The sequence below is a fragment of the Lonchura striata genome, chromosome 3 (genome assembly GCF_046129695.1).
Source record: "Lonchura striata isolate bLonStr1 chromosome 3, bLonStr1.mat, whole genome shotgun sequence".
NCBI classification, from domain to species: domain Eukaryota; kingdom Metazoa; phylum Chordata; class Aves; order Passeriformes; family Estrildidae; genus Lonchura; species Lonchura striata.
In genome coordinates, this window is record NC_134605.1 from 44,916,069 (window position 1) to 44,940,607 (window position 24,539).

The 24,539-nt window shown below is 46.3% G+C and overlaps 1 protein-coding gene across 4 annotated transcripts in view; it reads left to right on the forward strand.

The window, feature by feature from the left end:
• SLC35F3 (solute carrier family 35 member F3) overlaps positions 1-24,334 on the forward strand; it is a 162,077-nt gene extending 137,743 nt beyond the window's left edge. For all 4 annotated transcript variants that reach the window (XM_077782116.1, XM_031504328.2, XM_021527109.3 and 1 more), the window contains 5 exons: positions 11,421-11,640; positions 17,333-17,458; positions 19,822-20,014; positions 21,529-21,618; positions 22,664-24,334. In XM_077782116.1, the coding sequence (XP_077638242.1) occupies positions 11,421-11,640; positions 17,333-17,458; positions 19,822-20,014; positions 21,529-21,618; positions 22,664-22,908 (874 nt within the window). In that variant the 3' untranslated portion in view covers positions 22,909-24,334. The remainder of the gene's footprint in view (positions 1-11,420; positions 11,641-17,332; positions 17,459-19,821; positions 20,015-21,528; positions 21,619-22,663) is intronic.
• Positions 24,335-24,539: the final 205 nt, after the last annotated feature.

Consider the following 24,539-nt stretch of genomic DNA (forward strand, 5'->3'; position numbering starts at 1 on the left):
TCAATCCAAAAGCATAAAAATAGCTTGAGAGAATTATGAAGATGCTGACCCCTCAGAATGCAAGAAGATTGAAAGACAACCATGTCTTATTTATCCTATAGACCCGCCTCTCATGCCAGAAAGAAAATGAAGTTGATTTTCTGTACACTTCTGTCTTGAGAAGCGTCTTCAGAGAAGATTTTGCTTTTATATAGGATCCTCATATAATATGGCATGCAATTTTACAGATTCCTTTATAATTCTGAAAAACAGGGAGAAGAACATTCCTTAGAGACAAGGCTTCTGAACTGGCATGTGCATGATCAGGTTTATTATTTCTTTTTAATATTTCTTCCACAGGTCTTATTTATGAAGATAACTATAAAATATATTGTAAGGCTATGGAGGGTAAAATTCCCCTCCCTCTCTTCAAGAAAATACCTTCTTGGCTATGTAGCTTGGGTCAGCAGTGCCTTTTATGCAGCCATAGAAGAGTTGTTAAGGGATAATATTATTATTATTAGGGATAATATTATTATTATTCTAAATGGATGAGAGGCAAATTCCAAGAGCATACAGATGTGAGAAGTGAAAATAAAACCACCTTTCAAGTACAATACAATCTGGGCTAGTTTTTGTTACAATTTTCTGCTGATTTTGTTAACTTCCATTGTTTTCCACTATAGATTTAATTGATATTCATTAGGAATTCAAAAAATAAATTTCACTTAAATTGTTCAAATAAAAATGTTCAAAACTTATTTTAGAATTTTTGTAAGCTTTTTTGATAATCTGTACTCTTCTTCAGAAGCTTCTGATTCAGTGAATGAGCATTTTATTTCACTGAAAATTTAATGAAAATAAACATGTACAACTTTTCAACCAACATTTGTAAAACAGTATTGTAGAGGAGATGTTACACAAGTTCCTGAAGCTCTTCACTGGATTTACTGCTGCCTAATCCTTCATGAGTACATTCTCTTGGCATTTCAGCTACTGTGGCTCCATTTCTGTGCCATCCAGTCCTTTAAAAATACAGTAGGTGTCCGTATTTTTTAATTTGCATGTTTACTGTTCAAGCAACAAAGTGCTTATATGGGGAATGGAAATTTTCATGTTTCCCTTGGACAGCAGGAAATTGATTTCAAGCCATTCTCAGTTATTGTGTGCTACTTGAAAGACATTAATGTTCCAGTAGCAGAGATGAAAGCCATTCAATTTCTGTTACATAATGCTCTGGTTTTGCCACTTATACTAAGGTGTTACACAAATTTAATGCAACTAGCAACATCAATGTTTTTGAAGGATTAGCCTATTGGGAAAAAGGTTAAAACAAGTAAAGCTGCTTAAAAATCCCAATCTCAGAAGCAGTAGACATCATATTTTCTAAAACACCTCCCTTTTTGCTCTAAACTCATTAGCTGTACCCATTCACCTCATGTGACTGCTGAATTTCTCAAACTTTTCAAAGATTGCTGTACTCTAAAAGGTGCTGTTCAATCAGGCTCTGGGATGACGGTAGATACCATCACAGAGTCTTGAGACCTCCTCACTCCACTTCCATGGTCCCCTCCTAGCTCTGCTGCTGTGTGCAAGATCGGGATGATTTTGCTGAAGAACAGAAAATAAGGGAGTACAGGGCAGAGAGTGCTCTGGTTTTGTGTTAAATGGACATCAGCAGTGCAACTAAAAAGGCAAACAAACTTCAAACAGAAAAGATTCACCTGTTCTTGAGGGGAGGTACTCTAAAAATGACCACAAATACAAGTATTTAGAAAATATTATTTCCTTTCTATATCCCGTTTACTTAATGCATCTAGGGGCAATTTGTGCGTTGTGTCAGCTTCTCTGTTATGTCAGCAAACTCTCAGCTTTCTTCTTAGTATAATTTTCCTTCTTTTCATAGACTAGCTGCCAAGTTAATGGTGTGTCTTTTGGTATCTCCTGACTCACATACCTTCCTGTATTCCCAGCATCCCATCGTGGTGCTGAACAATTAGGCTATGAAGTTGATTAGTTTATGTCCTTGGCCCGAGGCTGGCAGTGCCAGCAGCAAGGGCTAATAGGGCTTTGCCCAGCTGGATCCAAACCTCCACACAAAGTCTCTGACAATCCACTGGCATAAAGGTGCAAATTAGATATGTCTGTGAGGGTAAATATATGTGTTTCAGTAACAGCTGTTTCAGGTTGTTTGCATAGCCCATTTTATCGCTGAGATATTTCTCTCCTCTTTGTTTTGCCTCTTGTCTTATTCCTTCTCCCAAGACACAGCAGCACTGTTCCCACTCCTATCAGCATGATAATTCCATATCAGCAGAGCACAGAAGCCAAGACAGCAACTACTAGAAAAGCAATTTAATTCTTGCATACTTTTTTGATCTGCCTATGCCAACCACTACAAAAATCTAATTTGCAGACGGCCAGCTGGCCAGTTTCTCCTAAAAGTTTCATTCTGACTATTCTAAAAAGTACTAAGTGGTTCAGGTCACAGCTGAAGAGGACAAGCTGGATATAAATCACATCAGGCCACGCTTAAGATATCCACAAGCGATTGCTGCACAGTTTCAGAGTCTGCAGGCCTTTCACACCCAGAACATCCACTGACGTCAATGGAAATTTTGGATGATGATGGAGAGCAGTGATGATGTTGACTCCGGCAGTCAAAGCCTTGAGACTCTAATGTTTAGGTTTTCTCTGCCTCAGTTTGTATATGCTGCCCCTCGCCACACGCCGAGTGCTGCACAAATGCCTGACTGCATTTACCTCGGCACAGCCCTGGGAAATAGCAGCGGGACTGTACCCTCATACCCCAGTGCCGGGGCGGGACAGGCTGGCTGGGGACTTGTCCAAGCTCTTGCCGAAATTTTGTGATAAACCATCTCTATGGACCTTGAATTCAGCCTACTGATGCCCTTTCCAAGTGCTTTCCATGGAAGGCTTTCCATGCTTTTCATCTTTTCAGTAAATGAAGTACTGAAGCATTGCATAAAGTGCCCCTCCAGACTGCGGGGATCTGCAGGGAATTGCCTAATCCACTTGGGTTATGTTAAAAATAATGTGAGTTTGTGATTCAGGTTTTCTTTCAAAAAACAGTTTGATTAACTAACCTTTTAAAGCTCAACATTAGCAAACTCATTCATACTGGGCCGTGCAGGACACAGTTTAGTTGTGACTTTGGTGCCAGCACATCTCCCCAGCCACCCAAAATACAGCCCCTGCTCCTGAGTGCAACTCCCACCTGCAGTGGGAAAGAAAACAAAGGCTCTGAAGGAAATCTTCTCACAGCCAGGGTGCCCTTCCCCAGAGCTGCTCCCCCAGCTGGGCCCAGGGGGCTGAGGAGGCTGGCGATGCTGAGAGCTGTGGTGCTGTGCTGCTCCTGTCCTGCAGAAGCTGCACCTGCAGGGGTGAGAGCCTTCCCTTCAGGCAGGCAGAGCCCCAGGGGTTTTTCTAGTTGCAGCTGCAGAGGATAAAGTGAGGAGCAAGTGCCTTTAGGGGAATGGTCCCTCTGGAGACCCAGCAGCCCCAGGCCACTTCCGTGTGACTGGTGCAGTGGGAGATCCTCAGGAAGGTCTAAATTCGTCAGCACTAAGTTGCTGCAAGCAGACAGCATCCTGTTTTGGAGGATGGCAGCAGTCATTAGGTGCACGGTACAAGCAGGAGCATTCCTGGGGCTCAGGAATTAAGAACATCTGCTCACCAGCCAATCTCCTGGGATGAAAATATCTGCAAGTGCCTGCAACACCTGGCTGTGCCAGCATGCTCCTGAATTGGGCATTCCTTGTCCTTGTTGCTCCTTGATGAACCCAGGAGGAGAAAGAGGTGCAGAGTTTAACTAGCAATGGTTATCTTTAAATTTTATGGCCAGCCATAGTCACTGCACAAATAGGATTTAAAGAACCAATGTGACATTTGCTTTGGGCAAGACAGCTGTTTTAAGAGAATTACAGAGCCCTTTTCTGAATTCCCTATTTCATTCTTGGGCATTTTTGAACTCTTGAGTAAATACTGTCTGATGATGTGGTGCTGCTCATTTTCTCAGCTTGCTCTGTAGCTCCCTGAGGACTGTCATTAGCTTCCATACAGATCATTAACTGCTCCTCACACCCTGCCGTGGCTGCCTGTGCCTGCCTGGACGTGGTGCTGTTAGAGCTGACAGTCCTTTGCCTATATTCCATTTGGGAATGGTGGTGGGTCCTGGCATACTCTTCATCACATCCCACTGTGCACATGGGTCGGTTCCCTCCAGTTCATCTTCCAGCCCCATCTCAAACACCATCAGGACCTGTCCCTCTGCTTGCACTGTGGGCATGCCAGTAACCCCCTGAAACCTTTAAGGCTTTCATTCCCCTCCTGCCCCTTTCAGCTCCAGGCACTGCTGCTGTGGAGGGCAATGTGCAGTGTGAGTACCTCCTGGCCTCTGCTCTGGTGGGCTCTAACAAAGATTTGAGGCCAATCCTGAGTGCTTCAATAGATGAAGTCAAGGGTTATGTTTCTCATGGGATCAGAAAAAAGGTGCTTCACAAAGCAATCGAGTATAACTAAAAAGCTCATTTCTGTGTTCAAGTGTGATGCCTGCCTGGTCTGTGGGTGTTTGGAGCTTGCACATAGCAACAGTCTTACATTTTATTTGTATAATGCCAGTTGTCTAAAAGAGCATAAAATACTTCAGGCTCTGGGTACCTCTGGGGTTTAAAGGCAGAAAATGTTGGATAATTCATGATAATTTTAGCTGCCTGACTGCTGAAGGTATCATGTCACATTAGAAACTTCTTATCAGGAATACTTGCTGCATTTTTTGAAATGTGGTTCAGTCTTGTTCTTTTAAAGCCTTTTTATTTAAATGTTAGTTTAAACAGTCTCATTAAGGTTTCTGAGTCTGTTCTAAGACTTGTCTTGAAAATGTGTATTCAGGTGGTTTGTAAGATTTGTATTATTTGCTTCTTTTGGAGCCATTCTGGTCTACTATGTAAATCCATAGCTAAGCATTTCCTGGGACCATTTATTGTGCAAATGTCTCGTATGGCATGTGTGCAGTGCTGAGCAAAACCAATTGCTTCTGTCTCTCTAGTTCAGAGAAGGTCAGTCTGTTAATTTTTTATTTCATTTATTTTTTTATTTTGGAGAAAACAATTTTCTCATTCCATTGCCTATCAGAATTTATTTTCTGCAAATGAGCTGGAAACTCCCAGAACAGATAAAAGTTTAAAGGCAGAACACCAGCCTCAAACTAAGTGTAGAAACAAGTAATCAAGTCAGTCGCAGGCGCAGACATTTAAAAGTGGCAGCTGGATGCTTGATTGGTTTCTGTGGTAATTTCTCTCATTTAATAATGTGCTTACAGAAAAATATGCGTGTGACAATGGGCGTTAAAAAGCCAGTAGAGTATTTTAGATAAGCCACCCTTTGTATCCGTCTCCAGAAACCAGACACTGGGGCTGAAGTTACCTCCGGGACTGCATGCTGCCACTCCCCTTGGGAAGGGTATGACAAGACTGAAGGGCCAGGGCTGGCAGCCCTAGCTCGGTTGGCAGCCCCAGCACAGACAGACTGGATAAGCACAGACATCTCTGAGGAGCGACAGGTCCGTGGCCGTGGGCTGCAGCGTTCCTCAGTGGGCACTGCAAGGCAGCATGGCAGGCAAGGCACACCAGCACACCCAGCACAGGTCCCAGACCTCTGCCACGTGGAAGCTGAGGAGAAAACTGTGCTCTCCCAGCACCTGGAAACAGTTTTCCTGAGGAAAGTTAGAGGCAGGGGTACACAGGTTTTGTTGCGGGAGGCGCAGAGCAGTGGGGCAATAAAAGCCATGGCAGGAGTCCCGGGCATCTCTCTGCAAAGCGCTGAGGCCAGCAGGTTTATTCACAGCATTTTATGATCTGGGACACACCACAGGAGCCTCCGTGCAACTGTTCTGCTGGCATGTGAACCTGTGGTGACTCAGGAAAAAGGGGCTCAGGGATTGGTTTGATAAGGAACAGGAGCTGGCTATAAAAAAAACATGCAGGAAAAGCAAATTCCCATCTCTGTGAAGGTGCAATCAACAGGCAGCCCTCATCCTGCCACTTTAAAGCACCTTGGGACTTTGCTTCTCTGTGCCCCAGCTTGCACATCTGTAAAATGGGTTTCATAAGCTCATTTTTTTCTTGTACTGCTTTGAAATCTACCCACCTGAGAGGCTGATTTTGTCATGGCTACCCTTTGGGTCAGTGCTGGCTCAAAGGGGAAAGAAGCAAAGCTGGAGGCATGATCCTTTTTTCTGCAAAACACATCCTTACTTTCATGGAGACCATTCTTGAATAATATATTGAGTTAACTTCCATTTTATCTGTACAGCAGTCATACTTTCCTCCACTTGTGAGCTTAATGTATGAGAGATGCTGTGGTCCTAACAGGATGAATTACAAAAAACGTCCTTGTGGGTTTTTTTCACTGGGAGAAATTAAACTTGAGTCTAGTTTCCTTCTCTCTTAATACTGTCAACATATCTTGTCTGTCTACTTTTCTTTTGCTTACTACAACTGACTTGCAAGTCCTCCCAGAAGACATGGCATGACATTTTAGTCCATGTCTTTTTTTTTGTACATTGAACAGGAAATGTAAAACTGTTGCACATCTGCAGATTATTTATCCATGCAGGCCTAATTGGTGCAGGGATTAGCAAAACATGTTTTGCCTGCCAATCTCTAATCAAGAAGACGGATTCACTGGCACAGTGGTGGCTCTGCTGTGCTCCAAGGAGGTGATACTCACTCTGCTGAAAATCAGAAGCAATTTAGCCAAATTCAGTTTGCAGTTACAGACCTTGCAAGGTCAAAGTAAGAAGCACAGTCGACAAAGAAATAATATTACCCTCTAAGAGCAACAGCAGATCCAAATCTGGTTTGGAGGAAGAGGCTCCAGTATGAGCACTGAAACAATGAAAAAATTCTATCAAAAGTTAACAGTCTGGAAAGGAGAAATAACTGTCTTGTGCAAAGTATTCCCTTAGGATATGTATTACTCCCAGAAATTTTCTACTTTACTGCAGATTTTCCAAAGATGTAAGCCATTTTTCAATGGCTTACAAGCCTTTTTGGCATAGGTTTGTTCTGCAGGGAGTATCAAGAGACCAAACCCCTGGCCTGGGGCAACACACTGTGTGTACTTTTTCTTGTTTTTCGTCTATCTTTTCTCTTCATAGGTGGGATTTGCTTTTTTTCAAAATAGGGGGAAAAAGCATTAATTCCAGTGTTGGCAAGATTCTATAAATTCATTTGCATGAGGTTCAGAGAAGTGGGGAAACATCACAACTGCCTAGCAGTGGTTAAAGCCACAACAGGCAGTGGAAGGTGAATAGTGTTAAATATATGATTGTTAACTCAGTGGGGAAAAAGCGGAGCTTTACTGTCATATTTCATTTGCAAGTTTCATTTGACTGCAATACCTGCTTTCAATATAATTAACTCTTACTTAGCATAGAATTTTGGCACTGATGACTTCTGATTTTCTTCACTGGGGATGCTTGATTCCAGTGGCAGAGTTATTTTGCAAGTATTGTGCTGGAGACCTGCCTAATGGAGTAGAGCTAATTTGCCATTTTCTGGGTTAATGAAGATACCCACTAAAAAGAGTATGAATAAGATCTAGTACATGAAAGCTAAAGAAACAAGCAAACAATTTAGAGTTAAAACACAAACAAAAGATTGCTGTGCCTTAAGCTTTTTTGTAGTATCTTTTAACCCAGCTCTTGTAGTACCATAACAAGCTTCAGGTAGTCTGAACATGGATGTGGCACTTCTAGGTAGAAGTAAACTTTTCTGAATTGCTGCTGTGGCAATTAAGCTAGCACATTTCCCTTACAGTCTTCTTCCTCTGCTATTCCATTCCAGTCGTACGCAATGCCTTGTATTTATGCTTTAAACCAATTGCTGTGATTACAATGGACCGCCAGCTCATGATGGCAGAATTGAGGAAAATAAAGCAGGGAGATCATTTATTTAAAAAATACAGCATTACACCCTGCAATGCCAGAGCTCCTTGCTGTGTGCTGCCACCTTATCTGCACACAGCTAAGCACTTGCAGGAATTTACTCCTCACATAGATTATAGAGATTAGAGGGGACATCATGTCAGCAGAGGGGCTCTGCAGGGCATCTTCTCTGCCAAAGAGAAGCCATGCTCAGCACCTGGGGATTCACAGGGCCAGGGCACACACCTGAGCTTTGCATCTACATTCCCTGTAGCCTTTCTGGCTGTTATCCACACCCTGTACCACGGGCAAAGAAGGGTGTTCCCAGCAAGCAAAACTGTATCAAGAGAGTACCAAAGCAGCTTCTGGGCTGAGGAGGAAGGTGAGAGCAGCAGGTACAGGATTTCTGGTAATGTGACCAGGAATAGGTTTGGTCAGTCTAAGAACACAATTTCTCTTTTAACACAGTGTGGATGTGCCTATATCTGTGCTGGACCCAGAAATTAGTGGACAGCAGGAACAGCTGTTTTCAAATGTTCTGTAAAGATATTTAAGCTGAAGGTTGCTTTTTCTGGAGTCATCCCTGACTGTTTTGAGCTTACAGCAGAGGTTATACCACAGTCCTGCCTTGCTTCCCATAACTATTTATCTACCATTACTCACTGGAAACTCTCTTCATCAAGCGCTTCCTGGTATGGCTTCACAAGCTGTGCTATAGCACCAAAAAAAAAACAACAACAAAAAAAAAAAAAAAAAAAAAAAAAAAAAAAAACCAAAAACAAAAACAAAAAAACCAACAACAACAACAACAAAAAACGGCTTCCCAGTAAGCAGTGGCAAGCCTGGGGAGACAGTTACTTGTGAAAGGTTTATTGTATGGCACATACATTCTGGTGCACAAAATATACCACATTCTCCCAGATGCTCCTCATACTTCACTACAGATGCAAAGTCCAAAGCAGCCCTATAACCCATCTGCAGGGGTGCCTCTGTTTGGAACAACAGGCTCACTGTGGATGTGGGTGCATGGCTGGCAGCATCCTCCACAGCCCTAGGAGTCCTCAGGGAGAAACTTCCCTACAGCTCTGTGCTGGGTAAGGAAATCTCTGCCATAAGGATATCTCCTTTGAAAGCTGGAGCCAGCCTATGAAAAGTAACTCACACTTGGTGAAGGCAGCCAGATCAGCTAAAAGGAAGCATTATTGTACAGGGCAAAGAGAGACTGCCAAAGTGGGCACTGCACCTCAGGGTCATGATCCATGTCAGGGCAAGGCTGTCCTTTGGGGCAGCATGGCACTACACTGGATGCTTCAAGCATCCAGGCTGTGATATCGTAGGAATCCAGTGGTATTTGCTAAACAAAAATCAGACCCACAAGACAGTAAAAGCACATGTTTCTACTGTATATGAAATAGTGATAGCCAATTCTATATGTGGGGAACACATTTTTGGCAGGGGGAATTTTTTTTTCCCTAGGATGAATTCCAACATAAATTCCATTTCTTTCATTTCAGTACAGCCTTTATTTTCCTCTCATACTTGCTTCATGTCGTTTAATTGTAACTATGCCTGTGTTCTTTTGTTTTCAGAGCATGAGGCTGGCTGCCTATAACACCCTGGCAGTGAAACCCTACATGGTGTCTTAGGAAGCAGGTTTAAGCCCTCTAATGAAGTTTGGGACTGGCTTTTTCAGTGTGCTTCTGCTTCCTTTGCAGTCCCTGTGTCCCCTGTGGCAAGTGGCTGGCACAGTCAATGCTGTGAAGGAATGAAGGCCAGACCTGAAGTGGGTACAGTGTTTGTGGAAGGGGAGAATGGATCCTGCTGAGCACAGGCAGCATCTGTCAGGGTCATGAGCATCCCTGAACAGCCCAGCACAGCTCCAGCAGGTGGGAAGTTGAGCTGTGGTTTGTAGTGCAGATGGGCAGCTCTTCTGCTGATTCAGAGAGGCAGTTAACAGGTTTGGCAGGAATTAGGCTGCTGCCAGCAGGCAATCTTGCAGAGGATGAGGGACACTGAACGATACAATGCAGAACCAGCAGCTCAAAGGAAAGTGTCCATGTACAGCAGCCAAAGTACAGGGTCATCACATCCAGAGATGGGCAAGTTCTGCATAGCTATGATTTGATACAAGGGACTGGCAGGCAACAAAACCCAATCAACACAAAATATGTGTTTTCTCTACTTTGCAGTCTTGTACCTGCTGTAGCAGAGGAGCTACAGCTTGTGGATGCAGAGATCTGATGAGGCTCAAAGAATAGATGGGGGTTTTTAGGTATTCATCTGGTACAGCCCTGTCTTCTGAGAGAGTGGAGCAAAACAATGTTTTCATCTGTGTCCAGATAATGATCTTTACATGCCCAGTCTCAGGAAACAAACAGCTTGAAATTCATGACAGCAGTGAAAAACTATTTCTCCATCATTGTCAGCAGGAAATTTAATTCTGCTCAGGTTTTGTCAGAACACCCCAATGAAGAAGTTCAGGGCCCCGGGGAGTTTGCAGGTTTGAAAGTGAGCAATGGCAGTGCGGGTCAGGGCACTTATGCTGGCTGCCTCACATACACCTTGCAGGCTGCTGGCCACAGCCCCAGCCCCTAGGCTGATTCATTCCTTCTTTGTGCTACTGAATTTCCATGCAGCTGGCAGTTTCCAGCTCTGCTGCCAGGTTGCAGGCAGGTTTCCTCCCCATCCCTGCAGCCCCATGCCAGCCCTGCCAGCAGGGCCAAGCTGCCCCCCAACACCTCCTGTGTCTTGTTGCTACAGTTGGGACACAAACTGCTGCTGCTTCTCTCTTTGTGCCAGGGCTGAACCCACTCAGGCTGCCTCCTGCTCAGGGATTCACAGCACCCGCAGCCTGGACTGCACACATCAGCTCCTGCCTCCCACTGCTGCTCTCGCTGCTCCGGTGTGTTCTCAGGAGCTACCATGCCATGTGCTCACCTCAGGGGGAGCAGGCAGCTGCCTGCTGCCTCCTCCTGATGCTGCTGCCCTGATGCTGCTGGAGATTTGAGCCAAGTCCAACCCCTTGGGTGGAAAAACCCCAGACTGGGCTCCTGCAAGGCTTCTTCCAAGCCCCAAGTAGCTGATCAGATGGGCACCAGCTTCCCATGGCTTCAGCAGGAGCAGGGAGCTAGGGGCTTTGCTGCCAATCCTGGGCCCTCAGCATCCTGGTGCCCACAGGGATGAAGAGGAGGATGGCCCCACACCGCTTCAAGATGTTCACTTTGAAGGGACTGATGAGAAGAGTGAGATTTCAGTCACCTCTCCCTTTGATTTTTCTTTGCAGCCCCCTCCCGTATTTGCAGCCCCTGCCTGTTTGTACCCTGTGCAGGTGCTGGCTGTTGCAGCAGAAGCTGAAACTTGGTTTGTTTTCTCCTCTTTAAGGTGTGTACCTCTCTTTCCCCAAAGGAAAAGAAGAGGAGCAAAAAAAGCCATATATTTGCTGCAGACTGTGACTGGCATATGTAATAACACTGCCTTTCTTTCCTTGTTTTAGGGAGTGCTGCCGATTTTTTGGAGACAATGGCTTGACTTTGAAGGTGTTTTTTACCAAGGCAGCACCCTTTGGTGTTCTTTGGACACTCACAAACTACCTTTACTTACATGCAATAAAGAAAATAAACACTACGGATGTCTCCGTGTTGTTCTGCTGCAACAAAGCTTTTGTGTTCTTGCTTTCATGGATCGTTCTGAGGGACAGGTTCATGGGAGTGAGGGTAAGTGACTCCTTATCTCTGTCTCCCCTCTTCCCCCTCACATTTGTGTCTTTCCTTTACCCCTTGCCTCCTGTCAGCTGAGTCAAGCAGTCCCCATGCAGAGAGCTGCTCATGTGGGCACAGAAGTCCTTGCGGAGCAGGGATGCAGCCTTCCCTGCAGCCTTCCCTGCAGCCTTCCCTGCAGCCTTCTCAGGTGCCTGTGAGCTTCTGGAGCCACTGGCTCCCCCAGCCCAATGCCTTTGTGCATATTCCTTCAGGAAAGAGGTGACTTGCTCCAGAGTGTCTCACAAAGGATATGTGCTATCTCCCTACTGCTGTAGATGTGTGTCAGCCCTTGCCAGTGCATTCCAAGGGACAATTCCCAGGCTGCCACCAGACCTGGTTGTTTCTAGCTGGGCATTCTCGTAAGCCCTGGCTACACACAGTGCACTTCTGGTCCAATCCTGGGAATTCAACACCTTCCTACGTGTGACAGCAGGGTGGGACAGCTGTCTTCTGCAACCGTCTCAGGTAGCAGCAGCTGCAGGCAGGAGAGGAGAGCTGGGCTGCCCTCGCCCACCTGTGTCCAAAATGCGTGTCTGCATGTGTCACTGATGGAAGACAGGTGTCCACAGGGACTTGGATTTGGCCAGCAGCTGCAGGCTGCTCTTCTGGTGGCACCCCAAATGTTTGCTTGCACCTTTAGTTCTGCACCCCACATGAATGCCTCTGCAGCAGCAGCAACAGAGCCATGGGCACAGGGTTTATCAGGAAACCCTCAGCTCCCTGCTGACCCTGCTGCCATTCCAGCAGCCCTCAGCACATCACGTCCTTTGGCAGCAGAGTGGTGGGTGGGTACCTCACCACCCTGGGGCCAAGGGGCTCCTGCCAGAGCCAAGAGAAATGGCAAGGAAAAGGCACCAGTGGGTCCCTCTTTCCTTGCTTCACCTATTAATATTAATTAATAATCAAGATCAACAGCAATAACTGTAGTTATTCCTGTCCCTAGCCACTACTTGAGGAGCTTTTGGCTCACCCACCCAGGCTGGTAGTGCTAAAAAGATGTTGTATGGAGTAGCTGAGAGTTAACTTTTCAGGATGTATTCCTCTCTGGCAGGAGAATTTGGCAGAAGAGCTTGGCCAGCCTTTCAGTGGTGGCAGCCAAGAGGCTGCTCAGGGGATGGTTGCAAAATGTACCTGCCAAAAGCTCAGCATGGCCAGCAGGTGTCTGCCCACTCCTCTGCCCAAGTAGCCCTACCCTAAAAACAAATTAACTGTGATTTTCGAGTGCAGAAGCAAGGGTATCCTGAAATGATCCTGGAGCTACGGAAGTCTCATAGTTATCAAAGCTGGATGTGCTTGCCATTTTGACAAATGAAAATAAAAGATGGTTTTGTGTCTTCATCTCTCTTTGGCACTGCCAGCTGTAGCACTGGTGGGACACCAGGAGAGATGGTGTATGGAGGGGTGAGCACTGTGGTCTGCACCTGCAGCTTGCTCCTCAGTCTGAATGTGCCATCTCCTACCATGGGATATGGCTGTGGTGTGGAGGGAAGGAAGCCAACCTGTGTGTGTAGGGATACCCACGTGGGCACTTACATGCTGGACTAGAGATGCTTCTTGGGCTTGCACGAGTACATGCTGTGATGGAAGAGCCAGGATGGTCAGGGACTTTCCAGCAGCTTCTTGGGAAGGCTGTCTTGTGCCATGGCAGGGGACATGCACTGGGGGATGAATCCTGTTCTGTATGCCTCCCTTCTCAAAGGGGTAGAAGGAGTGGAAGGAGCAGAGAAGCAGACCCAAGTGCTGGTCCTGGCCATGTACAGCTGTCTTTTGTTTCCTATCTGCACTACTTTGGGAAAGCAGCAATGAAGCACAGAAGCAGAACAGGGGCCAGAGCAGTGATGGCTGTGTGATACTCCTGCCATGTGTTCCTGTCCCTCCCTGTGGAATCTGGCACTGGTGAAATTGTGGAAGGGGACCTTCCCGAGAAGGAACCCAGCTATCTCCTGAATCCAAGAAGGAACACAGTTGTCTCCTTCCCAGGTGACAGGCCAGCAAGGGGCCTGGGTGCAGGGAGAAGGGGTTTGCAGACAGACTGGGCTATTTGCTCTTAAGCAGTTGTGGCATCCTGACTTGTGGCAATATGAGAGTGAGGAGGCATTTGTCCTTGGAGATTGGAAGGACACATGGCAGCAGAGCAGTTCTACCACCCAGATTTGTGTGGCATAGTGGGAGTGCTGGGGCACTCTTGTCTGCAGAGGTCATAGCATGGAATCTTTGGAGAGAATAATTTTCTTCCCTCTTTCCTCTGTTTTCTGTACAGTCCATATGAAAAGCAAGAGGCAGAAAGAGTGTCACTGCTGGGGGATATCCTCAGGATGACCTCAATACACTGCCTTCTTCCTGGGACTGGCAGCCAGAAGGAAAGAGCTGCTAGGACTTCTCTGGGAGTGACCTAGGGGCTGCAGCCACCACACAACCCAGCCCCAAAGCACGTGGTGCCTCGGGGGCACACTGTGTCAGAGCTTCTGACTCTCTTAGAAGCACCCTTTGAGAGGCTATTTGGCAGACAAGGCTACAAGGGGGAGAGTGCCTTCCCACGCTCCTACTCCGACCAGTGCCCCAGGATGGAAAGTGCCACATCAAGCTCTGACTGCACATTTGAGTGTCCCTGTTCATGGCTACTGACAGAGGCAAGGTGAGAAAGGCAGCCACTCAGTGGGGTTAAAGCAAGTACAATTATCCTACTTGGCCTTCAGAAGTGCAACTACTAGCTCTCTAAGCACATGAATCACAATTTAGCTGGAATGTAAGTGTAAGAGCAATTACAAGTTCCCATTCTTGCCGTTCAGGTACTTTTAAGTGCCTTCATCTTCCCTAATGAAGTTGAGCTTTTCCCCCTTGCCCTTCACTGTGCCCAGAGAGCAACTGGCTGGGCTGTGGGCTGTCAAAGACACACAGATAATGAAGCTGTGAGTGCCTGAAGCACTGCCTCTGCAAACCCTGCAGCGCTGTGACATCTGCGGGCACTGTGGTGTGCGAGCAGCCTGTCACCGCCACTAACAACGCACTTGATGGAAAGGCTGAAAAGCTTTCAGAGAACGTGTTGGGACACCCCTGGCAGGTCAACAGGACACTGTGAAGTGGGGCCAAGGCTCATCTGACACCTGTGACATGCCTGATGGAAGAGGCAAGCAAGGACCTCTGCCCCAGCACAACTGTTTACAGGCTGCATTTATTTGCTTTGATCTTTGACTTTGGTGTTTCCCTCCATGCTACAGTGAATCAAACAGCTCAGGATCCAAGAGATCCATCACCTGCAAGTGCCTCCTTTGTACATAACATATAGACACGCACATCTGCCTGTGGGACTTGGAAATACATATCCTATCAAATCTCAAACTGTAGAGGCACAGTCTTTTGGGAGGTGCTCGGAAGCTGATCAGCTCCTGATGTTAGCTGGAGACTTTTCATTCTGCAGTTCATGCATGCACCTCCCAGGTTTCCAGTGCAGAGGCATTACAGCTGCCTGCGGGGGTTGAGGCAGGCTTCCTCCACCCACAAAACTGAAGGTGCTAGCTGGGTGCCACAGCCTGGAATGTGGCTGTGGTTCTCCTCAGCCCTCCAGTGAAGGCTGGAAGATGCTACAGGAAATGCTGCCTCTTCCACTCTTTGTCAACTCATCTGTAACACAGGTGATGTTACAGGAAGGTGCAGAGTTGCCATCTTTCAGCCAAGCCTGAGCCATGTACCTTGCAGCTCTCCCAAGAGCCATAGTGAATTAGAGAAAAGGTTCCGCTGCCCCCAGCTGCCTGCAACAGCTGCCTGTAGTAGACACCTAGAAAAATCTGTCTAAATAGGAAAAGCCTGTAATGATATTTCCTTATGAGATTTTCCAGCCTCCAACAATTTGAGGCTCAAGGACTTCCTGAGATGGAAGCAGTGTTTCTATAGCTAATAGCCGTTGATGGAATTTTTTTTTTCCATGAGTTTATCCTTGTAAACTTTTCACATCCACAGGTGCAACAGCAAAGCTTTCCTTCACTTAATTATGTGTTGGGTGAAGGCAAATCTCTTTTTCCTTGTTCTGCACCTGCCTGAGACCATGCTAGTCTCATGCAATGACCTTTTTTCTTGTGCTTCTGAAGCCACACAGAGTGTCTGAATTTTTATTTGACACTGGTGAGAGAACTGCCCCACACTTATGTAGAGCCATGCAGGGGTCGGGGGTGTCTCTCCTTGCCTTAAAAAGAAGCCTGTTCTGGACCATAGGGCCCAGTTACACCACAAAACTTCACTTTAGAAATGATGTCCCACAGCTGTGCATGGAGAGACCAGATGGCAGCCAAGATGCTGTATCTAAACCTCTTGAAATGTGCACTGTGTATACCCAACCTTTGCAGTTGGTACTGGGCTCCACCCTTATCAAGTCATAAATCAGTATTCTGCCTTATGCCACCCTGCCATTATACCTGTGGAGAAATTGATACAGTTTTGTTTGCAAAAATTGGCCAGTTTTGTGTTAGGGGAAATTGAAGGTGTTGATGTCAGTGTGAGGGAAGGATCTGCTGGATGATTATGTGGTGTATGGGTGTACCCTGGCACCAGCCCCAGGTCAGCCCAGGGAAGAGGCTGCTGGTGCTGCTGGGGTTGGGACCTGCAGCTGGTAAAGAGGCTACCTCACCACATTTTGCTGATCAGGCAGCAGCAGAGCTTGGCACACAGACTTTCCCCCTGCATCTTCACAGCAGCCCTGGTATCTCTGGTGGGAAGCAGGAAAGATGAGAGGAGGCTCATAGATGTGTAGGCAGCTGCAGCCTACACATGGATGGGGCTTAAAACCCCCATCTGGTCCTGTGAGAGGGTACAGCTGGATGGCACTTACCTATCTGTGGATCAAAATAAACTACTATCTCAGTCATCTCGGAGGCATTGCCTTGAGTGTGCAGCCAAAAGGCATGTGGTGTAAGCAGGGCATCCCTCACAGCCCTACAGAGCCAGGAAGCATGAGAATACAGGAAGCCCTATTCACCCCAGAATAAACACCCTGGGAGGCTGAAGGTATCTGGCAGGACAGTCCCAGAGAAGGCAGGGGTTTCTTGCACACCCTGGTAAATCGGGGCAGTGTGTCCCCTGCCTTTGTGAATGTTTCTTCTGTTTGGGAGACACCCCTCAGGCATTGCAGTGTGTATAGCTGGCTGGAAAAAAACCTCCTCCTACTCTCTCTCTCTTTCTACTCATCTAGACTGGAAAGTAGTTGTATGAATTTTATTTCCCTGTTTATTTCCATAACCTTTTTCCTCCAAAACTTCAAGAGGACTCGAAGCCTTTTCTCAAGCTCCAGGGAATTGTTACTTGTGTATTATTGTCATGCACAGGCTGCAGGGACCCACTGATGGGCAAGCTCAGTGACAGAGATTAAATTCCCACTTCAGCTCAGTCAGAGGCACTGAGCCCTGCAGTCTGGCCTGTCGCACACGCCCAGAGCAGCCACTCCTTTGCAGCTCTGCCTGCAGCTTCCCTGCAGCCAGGGAAACCACAAGGACAGGCAGCATCTTCTCCCTGGGTGTTGGCCCAGGCTTGCTACTATTTTCTACATAAGCAGATGATGCAGAAATACTGCACTTGCATGTAAATCTGGCTGCCTGTTTCTCCATCGTGGGGGTTGTCTAGTAACACTTTCTTGCTTTCTTTCTTTGTCTCCAACCAGATCGTGGCTGCTATATTTGCTATTGCAGGGATAGTTATGATGACGTACGCCGATGGGTTCCACAGCCACTCTGTTATTGGGATAGCCCTGGTGGTGGGCTCTGCCTCAATGTCTGCTCTCTACAAGGTAAGCACACCTGGCTCTTTCCCCCTGTCACCCTTGTCACTCATTTTGGGCTGTTCCTCTCTCACTTGCAAACCTCAGCGCAGTTCAGTGCCATGTGTCGTTCTTTGAGAGCTCTGCCGTGAACACACTGGCTCTGCAGCACTGTATTCGGGTGTTCCCTTGCTTTGATGTCTGCTCTCTCTTAGGATAAAAATGCCTATTTCCTTGGAATAGTCTTTTCCAGTGCTCCTCCACCAGGGGGAAGATTTACAGATGTCCCACCTTCATGAAGAATGAGGCCACTTTTCCACAGATTATGGACTCAAGCACTCATTCTGGAAGCACCTTGCAGAAATTTAGCTTCTTTGAGTCACTTTGATACCTCCACTTGCCAGCCCTCCTTCAGTAACATATGTAGCCTGTGTTGGTCTTAAAGCATTGTTTGTCATGGAAGCAATCACATCCTTAAAATGCAAAGCACGTGCCTATGAATCAAGACCTCATCCTGAGCAGCTGGATAAGATGCACTATGTGTAAGATGCAGCCTTCTCTGCTGAGCAGAGACATTTCACTCAGCCTGACACACTTCTGGGCACTTGCCTCTGTGCTGCTCATGGTGCTCAGTCACAGTCCACAGTGAGGAATAAGCATTTGTAGAGCGTGGTTTGCCCACCCTGACTCGGATGTGTAGATGAGGAGGAGGAGTAGCCAGCTTCATCTGATCTAATGAATTGCACTGTACCAGTCACCCAACAGGAGTTGGCCAGGAGAGCCCTACAGCCCTAACACCAGGAGCCCAGGGAAACTTGCTAAACTGAGAAGCATTGTCCCATGCCCCTCAGCGCAGTGCTGTGATGCTTTTTGCTCAGTTTTTCAGATCAGACAATATCTTACATTAGGAAGGTCATGAAGTTTCATACAGCTCATTCCTCTAATAGAGCCTTTCCTTGCAGGACCAGAGACACGGCCCACCGAAACAGAAAAAATTAAAGACTAGAGCCTAGCTGTGTTCACTTTCCCATGGCACTGCTACTCTTTCTGGGAATGAGAATCTCAGGGCTGCTCCACCAGAGCCCGTGCACAGGAGGGTGGTGGTGGCAGTGCCAGCAGGGTGTTACTCTGCAGTGTGGTCTGCATGCCAGGACAGATGAAGCTCTGCAGCTTGTTGTGCAACACATGCTGCTGCCACTGCTGCTGCCACCCTGCTCTTGCTCAGTCTGGCTCAGTTCCCATGAGCTGTGTGTGCCAAAGGAGCAGGCAGATCTACAGGCAGACAGATCTCACCACATGCAGCAGAGCCACTGCATATCTGGGGTAGGAGGATAAGCTGAGGTGGCCCTGCTGGGGAAACACATCGTCCTCAGGTGGCAAATGAGGAGCAAGTGGCTTTCAGGACATTTTGCTCCATACTGCAGAGCAGCAACACAGCTGCACTGGCCAGTGATGGGATGGTGGGAGTGGGCAGAGCTCTGCTAGCACAGCAGTCCTGCACACTTGCCTGCTCTGTGTAGGCAAAAGAGAGAACTGACACTGGTGAGGGGGGCTGCCAGTGCAGCACAAACCACTAAGTCACAGTCCATTGGCTGTCCTGGTCTCCAGCCAGTAGCAGAGGAAAACTTCCCAGACCATGGTATCCAACAGAATCTCTGGAGCTCTGTGGTGAAAACCAATGCAGACTCCAGATAAGACCTGTCTTTTATATATATATATGGCAGTCCCCAGCCACAGATGGGCTGCTCACATCCTTCATGTCTTTTTTTCCTTCTCTCACTAACAAATGAAAGCTTTTAAATGCCTCCCTGCAGTTTCATTGCCCAGGCTGCATCTGCACTCTGGGCTGTGGAGCTGCTGCACTGCTATCTGCCTCCTGGAGATGAGTTCGCAGGGAGAAGGTGGAAGGACAGCCAGTCAGCATGGACTGTGCTTGCCCACCACCATAGCACTTCTCAGGAGGCAGCCAAAGGCCTGGACCGGTGATGTCTCATGCAGGGAGATTCTTGATCTAGAATGCTTTGTCTCCTCCCCATGCCCTGCTTCACAGCCTCTTTAATGTCAAATTATCTGGAGGTGCAGAAAGAAGACTGAAGGATCTAAGCTAGGGTTGAAGGGTCTAAGTTATAGTTAGTGACGTTTCCTTTCAGCTCATGCACAGATAAAGGTGCTGAATCCCCTTTCTGCATGGATTGAGTTGGCAGCTGCCCCTGCCTGTGTTCCAGGGGCTGCCAGGAGGGTGAAGGCTGGGCCACACAAGCTGCTCACCACAGTTCCACGAGCCGCCATCCCACGTACCTGGCAAGCATCACGGCATAGGTGCCAGAACAGAACACCAGCCTTCCAGGGAGGGTGGTGCAAGAGAGTTAAACCCATGTATTTTCCTCTTTTAGGTTTTATTCAAACTTCTTTTGGGCAGTGCTAAATTTGGAGAAGCTGCCTTATTCCTGTCTGTGTTAGCTGTCTTCAACGTCCTCTTCGTTACCTGTATTCCTGTCATCCTTTATTTTACCAAAGTGGAGTACTGGAGCTCTTTTGACATCATTCCTTGGGGGAACCTCTGTGGATTTTCAATTCTCTTATTGAGTGAGTAGATGGGGGAGCTCTCACTGCTGGGGGTGGAGGAGGGTACCAGAAACTGGTGGAAACTGCAAGCTTCCCCTGTACTGGAGCTGTTTTCCCTTCTCAACTTAATTATTAACTTGAGATACTATGAGAGGGCCCATTTCTAGGGCCAATGTAGACCTCGTTTCTGCTGTTATTACCACACCAAAACACAGTGTCTCTCTTTAGAAGGGACTGTGAAACTAAATGGTAAAGCTTGTTCTAACTCCTACTCATGTACTCTGTGTGACAGAGACAGGTAACACTTGCCCAGGCTGTGATGGAAGTAGCCCTGCTAGGAGAGCATTATCTGGGGCTCATCAGCATCCCCACAGCAATGAGGTTAGGACAGGCCTGGCAAGGCCAGACTCCAATGCTTCTGCTGCCTGCAGAAGTAGCTAATTGCTACTCCTAAAAATAAGTAATTGCTACTCCTAAAGAGGAGGAAACTTTTGAAAATTTAATATTGCACAGTGATGGAAATTTTGGTAAGTAGCAATCCTCTCTCCTGCTACCACTGTTGTGTCACCAAAAGAGCCCAGAGGGGAGGGACTAGAAAAATGATGTTGTCCGTTGTTAAACTAGATGTGTTGACCAGTTGGTCCCTACACTGGATGATGGAATCCCCTCTCCTAAAACATTAATTTCCACATTAAATAGCTCTTCACTACCCCTCGAGTGCCAGCTCCTTTTACCCTGAACAATCACAACTCCAGAAATACCTTCAGGTTACCTACCAGTGGACTCAGAGGAAGCTGTCTGTAAGAAAGTGGTGCAGAACTTGGCAAGCAATCCCTGGCATGTGTAATACATGGGTACTTCTGGAAGACAGTCAAAGCTCCAGCTCCCAACAAGCTCAGTATTGGCAAGGCTCTGCTAAAGCTGATCACCTTAAAACAAGGGTGAATTTGATCCAAAACAATTATTAATTTGTCATGAAACACCTCACAAACTGTGTATGGTATTACAATGGAGTGATATTATAATCTTTCCATAGTAATGATAGTATAATTTCATTGTATGAAATTATATTTAGTAAGTTCCTGCCTGGAAGAGGGTTAGATTTATAGCATCTTCCACCTGCAACTGGAGGCAGCTTTTCTACAAAAAAGGACTCAGACAGAAGTTCCTGTTCAGTGGAACTCTCCCAGATGAAGAGTGTTAAGTCTTTCAGCAGGGCCAGGGGGATCACTGGATCAGTATAAAGAGTGGGAATTACTGGATATGATGCTGAGAGACAGGCTGTACCCAAAAGCCACCCTGATCCTGCCACTGGACTCCAGAGGGATACAGAGCTCCCCAGAAACAGCGATGTCTCAGGCAGGTGAACATGCAGCAGACAGAGCTTTGTCCTCTGGTATCTTCAGGGAAAACAACAGAAGCTGATATACCCTTTATTTGAACAACAAATAAAGTAATAAAGCATAAGAGTTTAAAGTGACATTCTTTCTGCCTAATTTCACTGTACTAAAAGACATTTTTCTTTCCTTCATCAGCATTCAATATTCTACTAAATTTTGGGATTGCTATTACCTACCCCACCTTGATTTCTCTTGGAATTGTACTGAGTGTCCCAGTGAATGCAGGTAAGATTTTTTGTCTTTCACATCTTAATACATTAAATCTGCGGCCTTTCTAATATGCAAGGCTAAAAGAAAATAGATTTATTAAACATGTTTTGCACCTTCTCTCAAAGACTTACAGAGATAACACTGATTAAAAATTTATTCTTCATGCATTAAATATATATTGTACAATATTACATGAATATTCAAAATCTCCAAAATTGTTTTTTAAATTACTGTCTAAAGAAGCCTGCTTCTGAAAAACAAAGTATATTTGAAGACATTCTTCTCTGGGCTGGAATAAAAACCCATGTATAAAGCAGAAATCAGTTCTTAATGATGTCTTCAAGGCAGGCTTAACACTAAATTCAAACAAATATAATTGCTTACATTTTAGAGCAGATATGTAATAGTAACTCTGCTTGCCTCGGTAAATAACACTGCGGGTGTTTATCAAGAACTCCAGACAATTTCAATTTTGGACAAGGTCTGGTTCATTTCTCTGACAGTTTTTCTGAAATTCAGTGAAAGCCAAGAGACTGCAGAGTCTGAGAGGGCTGGGCAGGGGAGTGCAGACACAATCCCAACCTAAAGCAGCTCCCAAATCCCAGCACGCTCAGCTGGTGCCACCGTGCAGGTGGCAGCTGCCAGCTTCATGCTCACTAAGTGCACACAGAGCTGGGCACTGCTCTGGCAGATTTGGCTACCAAAAGGTGTGATCCCTCCAGAGTGCATGGATGGCTCAGCCTGGGAAGGGTTTCTTACTTCACAGGGCACTCAGGGGGACAAGAAAAATTTGCAATCAGGAGGTCCTGTGCAGGGAAGGGAAATGGAAATGCCCCTTTCTCTGAGTCCCTGCACCTCAGCAGGAGTTCCTGTGCTGTTGGTGGGCATACTCTACTGTGCGCTCAACCAACAGGAAATGGTGCCCTTGCCATCATTGCCTCCATGGCCATGTTCTCCTGGCACAGCCAGTCCTCAGAGCTGGGGAGGTGAGGGGGAGGGAAGGGGATACTGTCCTAATGCCCTTTCCCATGTAATAACACTCGTTCAATGTCCCACACAGTTGTTGATCACTACACGAGTGAAATTGTCTTCAACAGCGTCCGAGTAATTGCCATCATCATTATTGGCCTGGGCTTCCTCCTGTTGCTCTTGCCAGAGGAATGGGATGTCTGGGTAATAAAGCTCCTCACACGTCTCAAAGTCCGGAAGAAGGAAGAAATTCCTGAAGGGAATGGAGACATTGCTTCAGGACTGCCTAATAAAAGCCGGAGAACTCGCCCTTCCATGTCATCCTTTGCTCATTAAATGCTCTTTTTACCAAAACTTTGTGGTTAACGTTATATATGATGATGCAAAGGTCTTTTCTTGGGAAGAAGCACACCTGTCCAACATGGTGTACATACCTGTACAGTTTTGATATGATCACCATCTAAAGCATCAAGTCTTGGCATGTCCAGTTTGCTTGTACTTTTTTCACATCTGATCTTTCACTTAAGTAGTACACTGAAAAAAATTGCAAACCAAGAACCTCTCTTCTCTTTTTAAATGAATGTAATATATAGTCAAAATATATTTGCATAGGTTATTTTAAAGAATGACTTTCATGAAATGCAGGGCAGACATTTTGAACATTAGGTACTGAATGATGCATTGCACACTGTGATTTAAAAGAAACAAATGCTATGCTACATCACATGTTTATTTTTGACCAGAGCTGTACTTTGAAAGTTTTCAAGGAGCAAAAAAAAGGGAATCTTTTTGGGGAGGGGAAGATGGGGGGAAGAGTGGAAGGAAGATTTAGAAATCACTCTATGTAGATGAGCGCATGTTGCGCTGCAAACAGGGAAAATTCAAGCGCAAAAAATGCTTGCACTAAAGCATAGAGAGAAAGCAGTCTAGAGCCCAAATCTCCTTATTCTGCAAATGACTGTAGTCCACGTTTAAATCATGCAAGAGAAAACCAGTGCCTTCTACAGAACTCTTGTCGCTATCCACGCAGAACCAGGTCCTGCTGCGAGGCACTTGCAAAGGCAGGGCTCAGGTTTGTGGCCCCAAAGGACCCCGAATTCCCACCGACGCCAGGACGTGCCTCCCATGCACGCCGTGGCTTCTGTGGGAGCGTGGGGCCCAGGGCACTGCAAGTTCGAGCGCAGGAGACCTGGTTCTCTTCTCACTTCACAGGTTTTACCCCTGTGTGGAGCTGCGCTTGATTAATGCCAATGTGAGGAAGGGGAAATCTCGGTCACGTGTGGGACAATCCGACGGAAAATGATCCAAGGGGCTGGCAAGAGCGTGGTTGCTGATGTACAGTCTGAGAGCATGGACTAAGGGGGTGAATCACCAGTTGCTTTTACTCCATAATTGTGAGTGTTAAGAGTTAAAAATGTAAGATATTTACATCAAATGTAACACTTTTTATGAAACTTGTAAGCACCAGGATGTTTACTTATGCGATTTTGGTTCGCCATTAAATTTCTATCTGTGATAGATCACATGCTATGTAAAAAGGGGGGGAAAAAAGGTTATAGTTTACTATTTTTGAAGTTTACATTGTTGCATACAAAATTAAAAGTGTTCTTTTGAACTGCTGCCATAGCCTAAGGTCCCTGCTGCCACTGAGGTCCTCTTTGTCTCAGGCAGGGGTGGCATCCACTTCAAAACATTTTAGCAAATCAACTTCAGATTCCATTATCTGTTTGGCAAAGCTAAATAATAAAAGATTTTAAACTCAGCCTCAGTCAATGCTATCCTTTTCCTTCTCTTGATTGAACCTTTATGGCAGTTCTCCTGTGGGTAGTATTTGGCCAAAGTGATCAGAAGGGAGAGACACGATCATCAAAGCAACCGAGGCTGCATCTCACGGCACTGCTAGCCCATCTGTCCAAGACAGCAAAGTCTGCTCTGCACTCCCTGGACAAAGCCATCTAGAGGGATGC